The sequence below is a fragment of the Sceloporus occidentalis genome, unplaced genomic scaffold, assembly GCF_023333645.1.
Source record: "Sceloporus occidentalis isolate IW3139 unplaced genomic scaffold, rSceOcc1.0.p SCAF_2, whole genome shotgun sequence".
In the NCBI taxonomy this organism is placed as follows: Eukaryota; Metazoa; Chordata; class Lepidosauria; order Squamata; family Phrynosomatidae; genus Sceloporus; species Sceloporus occidentalis.
This window is the reverse complement of record NW_028316982.1, coordinates 212,925,042-212,942,986: the sequence shown is the minus strand read 5'-3', so window position 1 is coordinate 212,942,986 and position 17,945 is coordinate 212,925,042. Positions and strand designations below refer to the sequence as shown.

Sequence of the window (17,945 nt, the reverse complement as noted above, 5' to 3'; positions counted from 1 at the left end):
AAAATTACTGCAAACGTTCTCTCGCAGATAAGTAGAAGAAAAACATGTCTAATAGGTAGAATATGTACTCTTTCACTGACTTTTGGAGGGACTGTAATTTAGTCTGTTGGGGCAAAAACAGTCTTGTGGCATAGTTTTTTGGGGCTATGTGGCCATGTTCTAGAAGAGTTTATTCCTGACATTTCACCAGCATCTGTGGCTGGCATCTTCTTCTAGAACATGGCCACACAGCCTGAAAAAACCACAAAAAACTATGGATGCTGGCCATGAAAGCCTTCGACTTCAGTCTTGTGGAACTTTCAATAGTTGACCAATTTTATTACAGCCTAAGCCAGTGATGGCCAGCCTTTTACAGACAGAGTGCCCAAACTGCAACCCCAAACCCACTATTTTATCGCCAAGTGCCACATTCCTCTGGCTTTCTAGTAACAAACTTTGGTGAACTCTGTGGTGGGATGACAGAGCGTGTGCCCACAGAGAGGGCTCTGAGTGCCACCTGTGGCATGCGTATCATAGGTTCACCACCACTGGCCTAAGCTTTTCTAGACCCTGTCCATCTATCCCCATGATGACATCATTGAAATAATTTACCCAGATTCAAGATAAATGGAGACACAGACATTGTACTTTTACTGAACATGAATGGCTCCTTAATTCTACAGATTGTCCCAAGTCAAGTAGATCCATTGAATTGACTGCTGAATGATGAATCAACACTTGAGTAAACCCCATTGATCCAGTGAGTGTACTTAAATTGGGACTAACAATATAATTCAAGGCAAATATGCAGTAGATTATATAGTGAATCTGTTAATCACATTTAAGAATATATTGTACTGGAACTGAAGAGCAGGGTTTGAACTTATCCCAACCATTCACAGAAAGATAAAGAAAGATCAGCCACCGTTTAAAGAATCACAGTGTCAAGTAAACTTAAGTTCAGGTCCAGTTCAGACAATTTGTAGATCCCATTTCATTATGAGTTGTTTGTGTGCTCCTCACCACCAGGTACTGCACAGAGTTACTGTGTCCTTCTATGTATTCACAACCACACACAGTTCTCTCTAAACAAAAAGATGGCTGGTTGATCTGTCACAGTCAAGAGGACTTTTGAACAAACATAGCATTTGGACTGTAAATAGAAAGAGGCACAATAAACAGATTAAAACTAGTAATTCAATGCATTTTTCTCATTTATTCAAATTTTCTGCAGGAAGTAAACACTGAAAGAATTAAAAAAAACCTTCACACTGCAGTATGTACAGTTTTGTGACATCACATGAATAAATCATTTTCTAATAAAAATGACAACCATTAAATTAGTGAAAACTCCACAACAAAAAGATTGCATAAACCCCAGAATTCTTATTTATGGCAATGAAAACTGATATTACACTGTATGACAATATTAGAATAGAATCTCAGAAGTCTGAAATGGAATCAAAAAGTTGATGTTTGTGGCTGGCAGAAAGGAGGTGCTATTTGTTTTTGTAAAAAAGCTGTTTTTCCCCCCAGACCCTTTAATTTGAAGCACATTCTTTCACAGAGCTAAAATACCACAGCAGAAGTCATGTCCAGAAACAGAATACAGTTGTGTTTGATAAACATCTCGTTTGACTTAAGACATTTTTTGCCATTGCAGAGATGCACAGGGTCCCCCATGCATTTTTCATGCACCAGGTAATTACAATTTTAAATAAAATGTTTTTATACATTCTTCCAGACTTGCAACTGTATACACACATGCAAAAAATTTAAATCTATGTGATCATATTTACATTTAATACATAGAATATACATAACAAAAAGATTAAAATGTTTATTCCTTTGCATTATATAGAATACAAAATTATGTACTTTTCATTAAAGAAACCACTATTTACATCACTTGTTTTAAAAACTGATTTCAACATGTATGTGTAACAAGTCTATATATTTACAAATGTATACATATACATACATACATACATTACATATATATATATAAAATATAACTAGTCAGCTTACTCTACTAAAATGCAGTAGAGAATAAACTGGTAATATTTTACTGTCATAAATGACAGCTTTATCACATCTGACTGATGTTTGGTGGGGAAATCAAATTATGTATCTTCAAAAAATGTAACTTAAATACTTTATAATCTATATTTTGTAAAAAATATATTGTTTAAGAAGTAAACACATGGCTGATTTTCCATTCAAACTTTTATGTTCTATCTTCAGAAGATGAATTAAATGGTCTTTTACAGTAATCCTAAACACATTTACTCAGAAGAAACTCCAGTGAATTCAAGAGCATTTATTCTTGGGAAGTGTGCATAGGTTTCCAGATGCACAGCCTAATTCAATGCATGTCTCCTTAGACATAAGACCCATTGTGCTTTCTTCTTAAATCCTCAGCTTAAGATTTCCCCTCTTCTCAGCTGACTTAAATGCCAGAGGAAAGCACATGTTAAAGGGGGAAAACACTAGGAGAAATTAAATTCAAAGAGATTGGTGGTAAGTGCAGTTCTATATACCTTTTGGTCTAACCCCCTTTCCCTTCAACTTTATGTATTGAGACAAATCTAGGTCTAACCACAGGGACAAGCTACTATCATGTATACTCTGATTCTGCAGCACATTACCTGGATACTTTACCAGGGCCCATTCTAACAACAGAATTATAGATTCATTATTCCATTTTAAATTGTTGTGATTGCATTCTAGAACCTGTAGTTTGGTGAGGCACTCGAGTTCTCTAGCTGAGAATTCTAAATATATTCTAAATATACTTTTATAGCTTGAAATCACAGGATCGCATAGGATGGGGTTGTGGCAGACAGTGAAATAAAAGCACTGTTATTCTGTAGCATGAATGAGCACCTGGTATATTGGTGCTTGGTATTCAGAGCTGTCAGATTACAGTTTTGCTCATCCTAAATTCCTTGGCTGGGTTTTACTAGCCACATGGTTAAGGCAGCAGATTTAGATATATGTAAAACCTTCTTACTTGCTATTCAATTCTGAGTTTTTTGTGTGTCAATTAAGGAAATTGTTTAGACTAGCATACACCAACTGCTGTCAATCCTGCTGTCAAAAACTGGTTATGTGGTACATTAATATGCAATAACTTTTCTGTTTTGTCTGTGAGCACTTAAATATTTGTACAGGGAACACCTAATGGAAAATATATGACCATATTCACCATGGGATTATCTCTTTGCTTTCTCTGATGAATGGGCTACAATCCACTGAACAATTTTATTATGTTTAAAATATAGAAATCCAAACTCTATGATTATGTTGAAAATGTATAAGGTAACAAACATTTGTCATGAAATTAATACATGTATAAGTACAACCAAGTGTTCTATGTGGAATAAGAGTGGAATGACTATGGATTGTAATAAAAAAGGTTTGACCAATTTTTATGCCAATTTGCACCAGATTTTTAAAAAATAAATATAGAAGCATGGTCCTTTCTATGTTATATTTTCATAGTTACTGGTTCACAACCACCACACAGAATTTCACAGTTCAATTCAATAATTCTGAATCAGAATGCTACATATGTTTCAATTTACTGCAGTAAACAGAATATTATTTAAAATAAAACTCAAATCAAATTCAAAATGTGCTACGCTGAGCAATAATTTCTAAGAGTTTTGATGGTGGTAAAAGTAATTTTGATAAGATTAGTGAAATTCCTTGATAGGTCTTTTCACTTATGAAAAGACTAGCCAACAATGTGAAAGCACAATGGTATATGTGTGTGTTTGAAAAGAAAGAAAGAGAGAGAGAGAGAGAGAGAGAGAGAGGTGTGAATGTCACAACTAATAATTATATTTTTATTAGATGCATTCCAGTTTAACACTGTCATTCCACTCATTCCACCTTTTCATTTTATAATACTCCACTTAAGTCTGGTATGGTAAAGGTGAATAAATTAATCATAAGTTTACAGACTAGCTGATGCTTTTACAATTGCATCACCATGTCAGCAACATAATTTCCCATTCTTTATTAGTGCTCATATTGTAAACATGCATGGATTGATGAGAAATGACCATTTATTCTTTGTCCCCCCCTCCCCCCCCCCCTTTAAACACAAATCAGTAGTAGTTCTGGAAAATCATGATTATCCTCATGTATTAAATTTCATGGGATGACTTGACTGTGTTCACTAGAACAAACACAGGAATGTGAACAAAAATTGTTTTTAAACTGACTGTACTTGTAAACTCAGTATTATAAAAATGTAATATTATCACCTTGTTTTATATTTATTCCAAGTGAGTGTTTAGGGAAGGCATTTTACAAATGCAACTAGAGAAAAGAGATACTACCTATGGTTCTCCCAGATATCAAAACATAATTAAAAGCCATTTGGAAGCACTATAAAGTTCCTTTCTGTCCAATTCTCTAGTTAACACCTATAGAGATTACAAATACAAGAAACAAATGCCTTGGTCTGAGTGATCCATATATGTGTGTGTGTGTAAAAAAATTCTTCACATTTCATAAATTTCTGAGAAACACAAAATTATACTGCCCCAGTGCCCAGAATTTTGTAAAAAGTAAAATATATTACATAGCAAGATAAAATGGTGCAAAACACTCTTGTCATCAGTGTAGGCTGAATATTACATTGCATTACATGCGTAATACCAGTAGTTCCAAATAAGATCCTCTTTGTATGTAATTTCCTAGTGTAGTTCTTCCTGCCTCTGTGGTTATTCCTATATCAATCCTATTTTTTAAAGATGGTTCAATTCTCTCCCATGTTTACAAACCATACTCATGACACATTAGGAGGTCTGTGGTCCATCACTTGCATGATTTGAAAATATATCCAGAAGATGAACACACTGACCAAATTCTTTACATTTATGCCCAGTGTAAAAGGAATACTGGCAGCATTTACTACACCAGAAAACTATGTGCAAGAGTGACCTACATCTCCAGTTACATACAGATTATACAATGAACAATAAAATTGTGATAAATTTCTTGTAAAGTCAAAAAGGGAAGGAGAAAAATGAAAAGGGAAAAAAGCAACATGTATTTTAAATATTAGCAACAAAGTTCATCAAACAAAACCATGTTTCACTTATACCATGCGTTTCTCAAATCATGCTAGATTTATACAACACTATTTTTAAAAGTAAGGATTTCAACCTGACTGTAAACACTTTATATGACTATAAGTCACTCTGGTTCTTTTTTTATTGTTAACACTTTTTCTAAGAGTCCATATACATCTCCATTCACATTGTGTTGAAGGGACATCTTATTATTTGAATGGTTACTGTATGCATTTCTCACAGTATGAAATGGTATTTTATATTCTGCAACAGGTGATAACTCTTTCTTGAATATGACAGCTGATGAATTTTCTGTAAATGATTTATCACTCCAAGCATCTTTGCCATGTGCTTCCTGAATATTAACAGAACTGCCCCCCTTCTGTAACATATAATATAATATTGGGTTAGTTTTGGTCAGTCTTGGGGAATCTCTGCCATGTTCATTTTTGTCCGAATCTGTGATTACCCATTTTATGGGCCCTCTTTCACTAGGGACAGGGCAAACACTATACTGGTCACATTCAGGATTTGATGAGACTGTGCCTCCCAGCTGATCAGTGAAGGGAGAACTGGCAGGACTCTTCATTGCAACTGAATACTGAAATGTTTGGTGATCCAAACAATTGGTTTGTTGCCCAGGATTCCCCACAAGTGTATGCACTGAAGAAATACTGGATTCACCTTTGTTATTATTTGTTATGTTGTTTTTGTTTGCTTTCTTTTTACCATCCATTACTGCTGAATTATTTCTATGTTGAGACATGTCTCTTTCACAGTTTTCTGACAGGAGCAATTGTTTCAACACATTAAATCCTTTGCTTTCTCTAGACCAACTCTTAGTTTCACTTTCATTATTTGGACCATGATCTGAAGAATATTTTAATTCAAGATCAGTTCTGCTAAATTTCAATTCATTCTGTTTAAGGCTTGTCCCATACAACACATCTGCAGAAGACTTATGATTGTTTGCAATATCAGATATGTTACTTTTGTTACATTTTACCATTTTTAAAGGAGCTTCACAAGGTTCACAATGAAGCTTTCTCTTCTTTGGGATGGTGCTGTGACTTTTTGATTCCACAAATCTTTGTTCATCATTTCTGTGATTTCTGTCAAGATTGTCTGTAGAGTAGCAATCTTGATTTTGTCTAAGCAGTCGACTCAATAGACCGTTTTTCGAAAAAGAAAAATCTTGAGGTGACATAGGGCTAGAATTAGGTTCTTCTGATGATGGAGAAGTAGATGCATTTCTTTCTAGTAAACGAGCTATTCCATGAAATTTCTTACTAACATTGCCCCTTATTTGTTGTGCATTTGGATTCTGAAGGGCATTTGCTTCCTCAGAAGGTTCAGATTTTATTTTTACAGTTAATATTTGTTCATTCAAAGTCTTTTCTGCTGGGTCTTGTAAACTCTCCTCTTTTGAAAGCATCATCTCTTTTGTTTCACTCATACTTTTATTGGAGGTTCCCAGAAGCAGCTGGAGGACAGTGCGCCTCTCCAGCAGATTCTGGATTTCTGAACTAGGAAATTTTTGTTCTGGAAGAGGCTGATTACTGAGTATTTTGTTTTCTTCAAGTGTACCTGATGAGTTAGCAAGCAGGGAGCTATTTAGACCATCTATCAGGCCTATTGGTTTCTCTGCGGTTAGAGTCATCACTTGTTTGCCTGCTTGCCTTTGCTCATCCATGGACATGGAAGATTGCATCCCACATTGAGCTAAGTTCTGCAAAAGTTTACTTGCACTAAAAGATGAAGATGCTTGCACCTTTTCTTTTCGGTTCTGCTTACTTCCTTGAAGTTCTTTCTGTACTGTAAGATCTATCAAGTGTTTAGAAGCTGGATTTGTTACTCTCTCAGGTTGTATGATGCAAGTGTATGGTGGGGAATTATGTTTCATCAGTAAAGGAGAATGATGTGAAAGGTTGATGGGTGAATCTGCTTTTGTAGAGGCTAGCAAAGGGGGAGTGCTTATTGGAGTAATTCGGCTTGTGGTAGTGCACTCTGTCACAGGGGTTCTGTTACCTGTTGGTAAATTAAATTTTGCCACATCAGCTGTAATCAATGTTCCTTCAGTTTCTGGAAGTTTCTCTACACTGTCTTCATTTTTATGGCCAAGTAATAACTGAAGTAAAGTTACTTTCTGATGTGGATTTAGTTTTGCACTTTTAGATGGATCTTTCTCTTCTATATTTTCTAGACATGGCACTTTTGACTCCCAGTTATGAAGCAAGGATTGTGTTAAGTTGTCCAGTGAGGATGGTGGTGCAGAATCTGAAGTATTTGTTTTCTGTTTGAAAGACAGATCTATGGGAAGACAATTAGAATGAGAACTTTCATCATCACTGCTGTCATCTTCTGTAAAACTTGGGTTGTTGTCAGAATACTCATCAACAGTAGTTGGTGTACTACCCTCCTCAAAAATACTTGATCTATCATTATGTTCATACCCCTTAATCTGCTTAGTAGCATTGTGATTTTTAAGGAGATGCAACAGTAAACTACTGTTGGTAGGTGGTTTAAAATGATTTCTCTCCACAGCTGCTTTGTAGTTTATGCTTCTGGGAGGTGAATGGACTATGCTTACAGGACTCTGAAAATGTGTCATATTGCTTTTGTTGGGTACTGATTTGGTTGAAGATCTTACCTGACCATTCAAATGGCTTTCCATTCCTTTTGACAGTTTGAAATCGCCAACATCTTTTGGGACACTTTCTTTTAACCTTGCCATAGCAGCAAGTCTTTCACTTGCAATCTGACTTGCATTTTGTGCTTTAAGAGCATGTTCCCTGGAGTATTGCTGCAAGTGTGCTTCACTTGAAAGAAGGAGAGCAAGCTGACTACAGGCCACACTGGGTTTAGGAGATGTAGCAGGACTAGACCTTTTCTCTACCATGCTTGCAACAGCTTGTAATCTTGCAGCACAAGATAGTGACTCACTCATCACCTTTGGGCCACCACCCTGTGCTGTATGAGAAGACTCTACAAAACGATCTTTAACCAGATTTGCTGTCAGCTCAGGTAGACCTGTCTCCTCCTTTTCATCTTTTGCTTTGCTCTTCTTCAGTAGTGTCTTCAAGTGACTGGATGCAACACCATAGCACCGTAAGTCTTTCTCAACTTGCAGAGAATCATGGCTGAGGGAATATCCTTGCTCCTTTAGGCTCTGTCTAATCTGTTGTGACAATGCAACACTCTGCAGCCTAGAGCTGAATGACTGAAGCAAAGAGGCCAATAACGTGCTATCCTGTTTGCCTTTAGGCACATTTTCAACCATTCCAGCTAACAAAGCTTCTTTTTTCCCATTTAAATCCACAATAGAATCAGACAACCGTCTTCTCTTTGCAGCATTCCAGTCTTCAGAAGACTGTAACAGCCTTGCTTTTTTGTGATGCAGCATGCCCGAACCTCGATATGTATTTGTGTTAGAAACTGGACCATCTCTCTGACAGCTGGGAGATGTATTTCCAGAAACCTTGCAATTTTGATCCTCTGCATCAGGCCCAACAGGCTTTTTGTCAACCACCGAACCCGAACCTCCTGCTGCTTGATGCATTAGTAATCCCTCTAGGTAAGTTAGAACAACAGAATCCTGGTGCATCTCAGAGACAAGCTCTTCTCCATGAGTCATGTTCAATAAAAGTATCCACAGAGGTTCCTTTTTTATTCACTTTTAAGGTCTAATTTGCTGAAGATGAGCAGATTCAGCTTAATAAGAAAGCATTATAGCATTCTACAGAAACTGATGCAAAACAGGTGTGAAAGTTCTTGGATGGTTTTGCCATCAAACAATTGTGGAATATCCAAAGTTCCATTTTTAGCCATCTCTGCAGTAATATGCATATGCATTTATGTAGAGGATCCAGAAAGACTATTTAAAATATAGTTCTAGAATAAAAATCTTCATAGCATTCCACATTCTTCTGCAACTGAGCATTCCTTTTTTCAGTTTTTTCTCATCATGTTAGACATGTTTGACACCTATGAAATAAGAAGAAAAAAGTATCAGCCAAGTACAACATAGATAAAGTTGTATTCAAGTAAACAAAAAAGAGGTACATTTACAAGTGGCATATAAAATTATTTCTGCCTAAATCTTCTTGAACTCTGTTCTTACCCTACATTTTCTTTTCCTCTACATCACAGGTGGAAATTTATGTGACCCCCCCCCCACCAGACACGGTTCAACTGCAACTCTCACATACCTTAGGCAATATAGGTGGTGATGTGAATTGAGGTAACATTCAGGTAAAATTTCCTGTCCCTGCTCTGTAACACTTTAAATACCATAATAATAATAAAAATAAGTAAATAAATAAATAAATAAATAAGATAAATGACAATTACAGAATAGTCTGTAATGAAAAAAATCCCTATCTTGAACAGTGATTAGAACCAAATACACACCCCAAATCCATCTCTCTATGTATTTTGGAAAAGTAATACTGGAAGCAGAAAGAGAAATTTTCTTATGCACCCCATGGCAGCAGTTCACCAGACAGTCAATGTATTAATTCTATTTAATCAAGTCTTTCAATAATAGAAGCAGATGAAATTTACCTAGCACTAACCTAAAATGCAGTTAACCTGGTGCTGGTACATGTACCAACTATTGTTGGTTCACTTCGCCAGCATAACTATACAAGTTGAGTCTCCTTTATTCAAAATGCTTGCAACCATAAGTATTTACCATTTTGGATTTAGGAATATCTATATTTGCATATCCATACATAGTGAGATATCTTGGAGATAAAACCCAAGTCTAAATACAAAATTAATTTATGTTTCATATACACATTATACACATACCCTGAAGGTAATTTTGTACACAATATTTTAAATATTTTTGTGCATGAAACAAAGTTTATTTACACTGCACCATCAGAAAGCAAACACATCATGTCAGCCACCCATGAAAAAGTTTTGGTTTTTGGAATATTTCACATTTTGAAATTCCAGATGGGGAGACGCAACTTGTACTGGCAGATGCATGGGAGGAAAAAGGTCCTGATCACTGCAACCATGAAGTAAATAACTTAATAAACAGACTGTTTGGAGCCATCAGATTTTGCATTCCTTCCTTCACTACTACTGTGTCTTCTAGCATAGTGCACCAACAAGATTCTGACAACAGAAGGTTCTGAGGAACAGTAACAAGTACTATGCATATTCATCTCTCGATTATGCCTCCAGATTTCAAAAATTGTGTGTGTCTGTATTCTACATGTATTTTTATTGCTATATTTGCACCGCTTAGATCTGATACATTAGTGCTCAATTTTTGAAATATTCTGTAAAAATGATTTAATATACCATTTTAAAACTGGGCATCCTATTTAATCTGCTAACACAGAAGACTGATGTGTGTCATGCCTAAACACTAATTCTCCAAATATTTAAACAATCTAAATACTGTCAATCATTTCACAGAGGAAACAAGACACAAGTCATGATACTGGCCTGCAAAGTTCCATGAAAGAGTACAGACATTCCTTCTGATACCAAAAAATGGTGAACATCTAACAAATTCACAGACAGTGTCTGAAAGGGATACTCATCTTTTGAAAACCATGCTTCTGCTGTTCAGCACCAAGAGTTGCTAAAACAACCAGACTACAATGGCCAGAAATTTATATAATGGTGGTCATACATTTTCATTTAAGATTACTTTCAGCAAGTTTGTACGATCCATTCATTACATGATTAACAATATGGGTTCTTAAATTGTGACCAAGAGCAATAGATTTATGATGGTCCCATTTTATTATGTACAGGATGTAAAAATTGCTACTCATTTCCCAATGATGTAATGATGAGTGATTTCATTGATCATTTCTGCTACATTGTGCATTTTTACAGACCTGACTATCTCTTATTGTGTGTGTGTGTGTGCGCGCGCGCTTTATGTATCCTTATAAAATTTAATAACTTGAACACATATGTAGCCAGAACAGAACTGACATATTCTCTTTTTAGAGTGGCATTTTGAAGCATTAAGAAACAAGAGATTGACATAATGAGGATCTCCTCATGCTACAGCAAAACAGATTGTAAGAAAATCTAACTACTTATATTTTAACATAGAAACATCACTTACTTAATCATAACACAACTTGCAACCCTGAGATTGCATGCAGTTTTTGAGCACTTGCTATGAAGCCCTCCAAATCAGCAAAAGTCTATTGACCTTTCCTTGCAGGTCCGATGAGCTGGGAGGGGAAAAGGCAGTTTCTTAGCTTCTACTTACTAGCACAGAAACACTGGTCCCAGTGATTACTGCTGTGAGACAGGAGGGACTTTACTTCTGTCATTATCCTCTAGTGATCACTAGTTGCTAGTAGGCACTTGGAACCCCATTCCTCTATACTGAACCACATGTGTTTGGCAGAATGTATGTTTGTGTGTGTGTGTATGTGCATTTATAGGTATATGCACATAAATGGCCCATTTTTCTCACTTAACTGATGCTGGATGTTGCTCTAGGGACTCAAAATATTATGAATGCTGGCAATAGTTATGCGTATGAGTAAGTAAGAAAATAAAACTTTAAAAAGACCTTAAAATCAAAATAAATCAGAACTAATAACAGTCATGGCAGTGACTATAATTCAGCACAATTCACATTAATTTTTGTGTAGAGATTCCCTCCCCCCCATTAGATGAGTTCTTTCATTAGTAACATAATGAAGGAGCACCATACATGTTAACTGGACAAACTGAATAGATACAGTATCAGTAAAATGGGACCTATTAAATTATTTTATATTTAAATTTTTGCTGTGATTCTTGCTATGTACAGTGGACCCTTGTTATACGCTGGGGTTTGGTTCCAGGATCCCCCGTGTATAACAAAATCCGTGTATGCTCAAGTCCCATTAAATATAATGACATAGCAAAATGGTGTCCCTAATAAAAAATGGAACATCAAGGTAAATTTATACTTTTTTTGGAACATTTTCAAACCGTGTATGCTTAAATCCGTGTATAAAAAATCCGTGTATAAGAAGGGCCGACTGTATACAGACAACTATGTATACAGACAACCCTCCGTATCTACGGATGTTTTTATCCAAAGATTTAAGCATCCACAATTTGAAAAAAATTGAAAAAATTCCAAAAAGCAAACCTTGATTTTGCCATTTTACATAAGGGGCATCATTGTACTATGCAACTGTATTTAATGGGATTTGAGCATCCATGGATTTTGGTATCCATGGGATGTTCTGGAAGCAAACCTCAGAGGATACCAAGGGCTCACTGTATGTGTACATCTCCTCAGGCATAATAAAATTAGCATGCTAACAGTTTTCAGTCTTTTTAAATTTTTCAGAAGAAACAAGAGATAAAAAGACAGTTATCAGGAGAAAAGCCAAAAGCATTTTTGATTATGTGTATTCTTACCCACCTTCTTCAAGATTTTATTTAGAATCCAATTTAAGAAATTTCTGAACCAGGAACTCTTGAATCATTTACTGGACAAATGAAAATGAATTGCATCAATTAACTCAATACATGTGTAAATTTTACACATTAAAAAGTTTGGGAAAAGGAGGGGGGCAGGAATCGGGGCCTCCAAGTCTCACGCTTTCCCCCTTGAGCAAATCTTATGCTCCTCCCAGGGGTCCCACCCCACCATTTGAAAACCACTGCTGTAGATAAATAAATAAGAAGAATGTAACCAATGTGCAGAAGGACAGATTTTAATTTAGTCCCTACATGTGATTAAGCAGGCTGAACAAGCAAGCCATTTTTAAATAGAAAAACGGTTTGCCTCACCAGGAGAACTTTGTAGAAAATTTCAAATATAGATATACTGACCATGTATATGGCTTGTAATGGTTGAATCAGAAAGGACAACACCAGAGATGAACAACTGTGGCCATCAAGATGTTTCTGAACTCCTAAAACCCCACACCAAAATTTGGAGTGCTTAATAAAAAATGCTAGTGCTTTAGTGTTATTTCTATAAATGTTAGATTGCTTACACAGACAGTTGCTTACTATATGGAATGGCTAACACACACATACAGTGGGCCCTTAGTATTGGCTGGGGTCTGGTTCCAGGATTTCCCATGGATACCAAACTCCATGGATGCTAAAGTTCCATTATATACAATGGCATATTAAAATGGTGTCCTTTATATAATACAGTTAGTTGTTGTTGTTTTATTCAAGCCACGGGTGGTTGAATCCGTTGATGCAGAATCCGTGGATACAGAGGATTGGCTGTATTAATGCATGCTTTTTGCCATTTCATATATATTATTTTCTTTTGTGCACGATTTTTGAGCATTGTTTCACTTGCACTTTTGTTTCCAGAAATAAAGTAGAAATAAAGAATTTTACTGAAAATGTGCCTTCAAAGGTGCTGAGACGACGGAAAGATTATTTTTTTTTTAACATCCCATCTTAGGAAGATCAATATACCTTACAGGTGGTTATTTCCTGAAGGCCTCTCCTTTTGGTTTAAAAAGAAAAGATATGAAACAAGATCATTAGAAGAAGCCAGATTGTTGATGGAATCTCTCTTTAAACCACAGAGGAGAGACAACAACCAGGAATCACAGAACCCGCCCTCAGCAGGATTGGATAAAGGACCGACAGGGGAATACAATTTACGGTTCCCTAGAAGGAAGAAGAAAGCGGAGAAAACAGAGGAAATTCCAACTGTTGAAGGACATGATGTGGTAGCTAAGCTCACGCCGACTGCTGAGAATGAGGATGTAGACTCCGTAATAATAGAAACTATGAACCGGGACACTTATTTAAGGCAGTCTAACGAAACCTATTTGGATACAGAAGATGAAGGGTCTATCCCCCAAGAAGAGTTAAGAGGGGAAACCACCTCGAATTTCCCACTGTTCGGAAACAAGGTGGACCCCAGAACACCATATGATGCAGAAAATTAGGTGTGTATCCTGGAATGTAAAAGGAATTAATAGAAATGCCAAAAGGAAAAGGATTTTCCATTATTTAAATACTTTAAAATGTGATATTCTTTGCTTACAAGAGACACATGTTAAAAAAGAGGATACCCATTACTTTAAGAATTACAAGCGTGGGTATCACTTCGTCTCTGCAGCAACAAACCGTAAGAAAGGAGTGGTACTATATATTAATAGTAATCTGGAGACCATTTGTTCTAAATGATAATAAGGGACATTATGTGGGGGTAACAATCAATTTTTCAAATCAAAAAATCTTAATTTTAGGAGTATATGCCCCCACAGATAATAAAGATAGGTTCTTCAGAAAACTTCTAAATAATATTAGTGACCTCTCCTTCGATGCAGTAATTGCCATGGGTGATTTGAATGGAGTATGGTCCCCTTTACTAGATAGATTCTCTTCACGTCCTATTAAGGCAAAACAAGGCAGGCTGCCAAGAAGTTTTTTTGATATGGTTGACTTCTGTGCATTATTGGACATTTGGAGGTTAAAAAACCCAAGTGCAAAAGATTACTCATTTTTCTCCCCGGCCCAAAATTCTTGGGCCAGATTATTTATGTGTTTGGTGTCATCTAATCTATGTAATAAGGTTTCCGAAGTAGATATGTTACCTAACTTCACTTCAGACCATAAACCAATTGTGTTGGATTTAAAAATAGGGAGTAGAAAATATAATTGGAAATTAAATGAGATCCTACTAAATGACGAAAAAGTCAAGACGGAAGCTAAAGAGATGTTAAAAACCTATTTTAGAGAAAACCTTAATGGGGAAGTTTCAATTGAAACAGTTTGGGAGGCATCCAAAGCTGTTGCGAGAGGTTTCTTTATCAAAAAAGGAGCTGAACGGAAAAAGCTACAAAATAAAAATTTAAAAGAGCTACAAAGTAAATTGAAAGACAAAGACAAAGAATTACAGGGAGACAGTGGCAATACTGTACTAAAATATTGGAAGAGGTGAAAATCTTACAAAGGCAGATTTCTTTATTATTAATGGACCAGGTAAATAAAAAATTAAAATTTAATAGGCAAAAACTATTTCACTTAGCCAATAAACCAGGGAAATTTTTGGCATATAAAATGAGAGGTGAGCAAAAGAAAAATGCAATCTTAAAGATAAAATACAATGGAAAAATATATTATAAACAAAAAGAGATTGAAGATGCATTTGTGAAATATTATTCTAATTTGTTTAAGCCAGACTCTACATCAGAGGAATTAATTAAACAATATTTAGACAAAAAGAATGTTCAAGAGCTATCTCCTCAACAAAAGGAGTATCTTAACAGAGATTTTACTGCACAAGAAATCTACACTGTAATCAGGGAATTAAAATCCGGGAAAGCTGCGGGCCCAGATGGGTTTCCCGCAGAATATTACAAATCTTTCTGTGATGAATTGTTAAACCCGTTGTTATCAGTTATAAATAATATTGGGAAAGGCAACTTCCCTAATACATGGAGAGAATCAAACACAGTTTTGATCCCCAAGCCGGTAGATGACACCCCAGAGCCTAAGAACTATCGCCCCATTTCCTTGCTTAACACCGATTATAAAATATTTGCAGCTGCTATAGCAAAAAGGTTAAAACGGGTGTTGAATGAATTTATCAATCAGGATCAGTCTGGATTTCTACCAGGGCGTCATTTAAAATATAATATAAGACATATGATCAATCTGGTAGAATTTCACGAGAAACGGTACGACAATCAAATGGCATTAATATTTTTAGATTTTGAGAAGGCTTTCGACCAGCTCAATTGGAAATTTATGAAGGAAGTTTGTAAGAGGGCTGGAATGGGGAATAATTTTGAAAGATGGATTAATGAAATTTATCAAAAACAAACTGCTAATTTGATTATAAATGGTGAAAGATCAAAACCAATTGGGATCGGTAGAGGCACCAGGCAGGGATGTCCCCTGTCACCCTTACTATTTATTCTCTCGCTGGAAATTCTTAATGATGAAGTTCGGACAAATAATAATATAAGAGGAATTAAAATAAAGGGACTGGAAATGAAACTGCGAGCCTATGCCGATGATTTGGCTTTATCACTATCCAATCCCATCGAGGATATATTAGAGGTGAAACAGGTACTGAATTATTTTGGTAATGCATCGGGATTGGTGATAAATAAGGGAAAAACGGCTATGCTTATGGCAAACTTAAGTAATAAGGAGAAAGATACTCTTCAAGATAGCTCTGGATTCAAGGTAGTTAATAAGATTAAATATTTAGGAATTTGGCTCTCTGAGAAGAACACGGAGTTATTTAATAATAATTATAACACGATGTGGCAAGAAGTGAAAAGAGATTTTGGCCGATGGCAAAAGATTAGACTATCCTGGTTAGGGAGAATCGCAGCATTTAAAATGATGGCCCTCCCTAAGATTTTATTTCAAACTATTCCGATTCTTAACAATGACAAGCCCTTTGTTCAATGTAATTGGGACATAAGTAAATTTCTGTGGGAGGGGAAAAAGCCTAGAGTTCGCTTTAAAAATATGCAGGATGAGGTAAGCCGTGGTGGATTGGGACTCCCGAACTTAAAAATTTATTTTGAAGCTTGTTGCTTTGAGTGGCTTGGGGAATGGTTCAGACTTGATAATAAATATGTTTTGAATCTAGAAATGGCAGGGAACCTATTTGGAACCCACGCATATTTATTCTATGATAAAACAAAAGTTAATAATGATTTCTTGCAGCATTTCATAAGAAGGGCCCTTTTAAAAGTCTGGAATAAGTATAAAAATATTATTTATCCTAAACTACCTTACTGGGTATCAATCAATGAAGCGTTTCATAAAAATGATATAATCCTTCCTGATCGTTGGATTATATATAAAGATATTTTGGATAAAGACTGTATGAGTAATAAAATCTTGTTTAAATCTATTGAGCATTTGGAAAAAAAGGGTTATAAACTGAATTGGTTCTTGTACCGGCAGCTGAAGGAAAGAAACCTGTTGGATAATAAAACAGTCGGTATTGATTTAGCAGTGTCAGAATTTGATAAAATAATTTTTGATAAAAAACCTAAGAAAATTGCTAGGTTTTATAAATATTTGTTGAAAATTAATATGTATGAAGAAGCAATTAAGCCTTCCATGGTAAAATGGGCACAGGACTTAGATGAAAATATACCACTGATTCAATGGGAAAAAAACTGGAATACACGCCTGAAATATACTGTATGTGTGTCAATAAGAGAGAATTACTACAAGATGCAAAACAGGTGGTATTTAACCCCATGAAAAATAGCTAAAATATACAAGGACCAGAATCCTCACTGTTGGAAATGTAATAAAACCCAGAGATCTTTTATCCATATGTGGTGGTCCTGCGAATACGCAAAAATGTATTGGACACAGATACATAGGAAAATGCAATCAATTTTGGAATTTAATTTTGCCTGTGATCCTAAAATGTCTTTATTAAATATGGTGATGGATAATATATTACAGAAAAAACACTGGAAACTATTATTTTATATGATTTCAGCTGCTAGAATGACTTACGCTGCTTACTGGAAAGGACCGGCTCAGCCGACGTGGAAAGATTGGTTGCTAAAACTGATAGAGTTCATGGAAATGGATAAACTTACCTGTTACGTTAGAAGTCTCGATTGGGAAAAAACAAAAATGGTATGGGGTCCTTTAGTTAACTTTATAGAGAAAGGAAATATATCTTCAAATTTCTGTTGGTAATCCCTGCTGAGTGTATGAGTATGGGATTTTATTTGAAGAAGTATGTAAACTCAAAGCATAGACAGAAGTTGAAAACTTATGAGAAAGGAAATAAATATTTCTCCTTTTCTCTATCTTTTTTATTTATTTATTTAAATATGCTGGATGAAGACATATGATATTAATTTCCTCCCACTGTAGGGGAAAAGAAGTATTAAGGTCTTTAGCATGGCATAAGCATGC

At 35.6% G+C, this 17,945-nt stretch overlaps 1 protein-coding gene across 3 annotated transcripts in view; it reads right to left on the bottom strand.

Annotated features, from left to right (window-relative positions):
* Nucleotides 1-4,096: 4,096 nt before the first annotated feature.
* NRIP1 (nuclear receptor interacting protein 1) overlaps nt 4,097-17,945 on the bottom strand; it is a 121,775-nt gene continuing 107,926 nt past the window's right edge. For 2 of the 3 annotated variants that reach the window (XM_089512173.1, XM_089512172.1), the window contains exon 4: nt 4,097-9,050. In XM_089512173.1, coding sequence (XP_089368299.1) covers nt 5,191-8,700 — 3,510 coding nt within the window. In that variant the 5' untranslated portion in view covers nt 8,701-9,050 and the 3' untranslated portion in view covers nt 4,097-5,190. Of the gene's footprint in view, nt 9,051-12,474; nt 12,542-17,945 lie in introns of all 3 variants that reach the window. The other variant, XM_089512174.1, reaches the window with a different exon arrangement.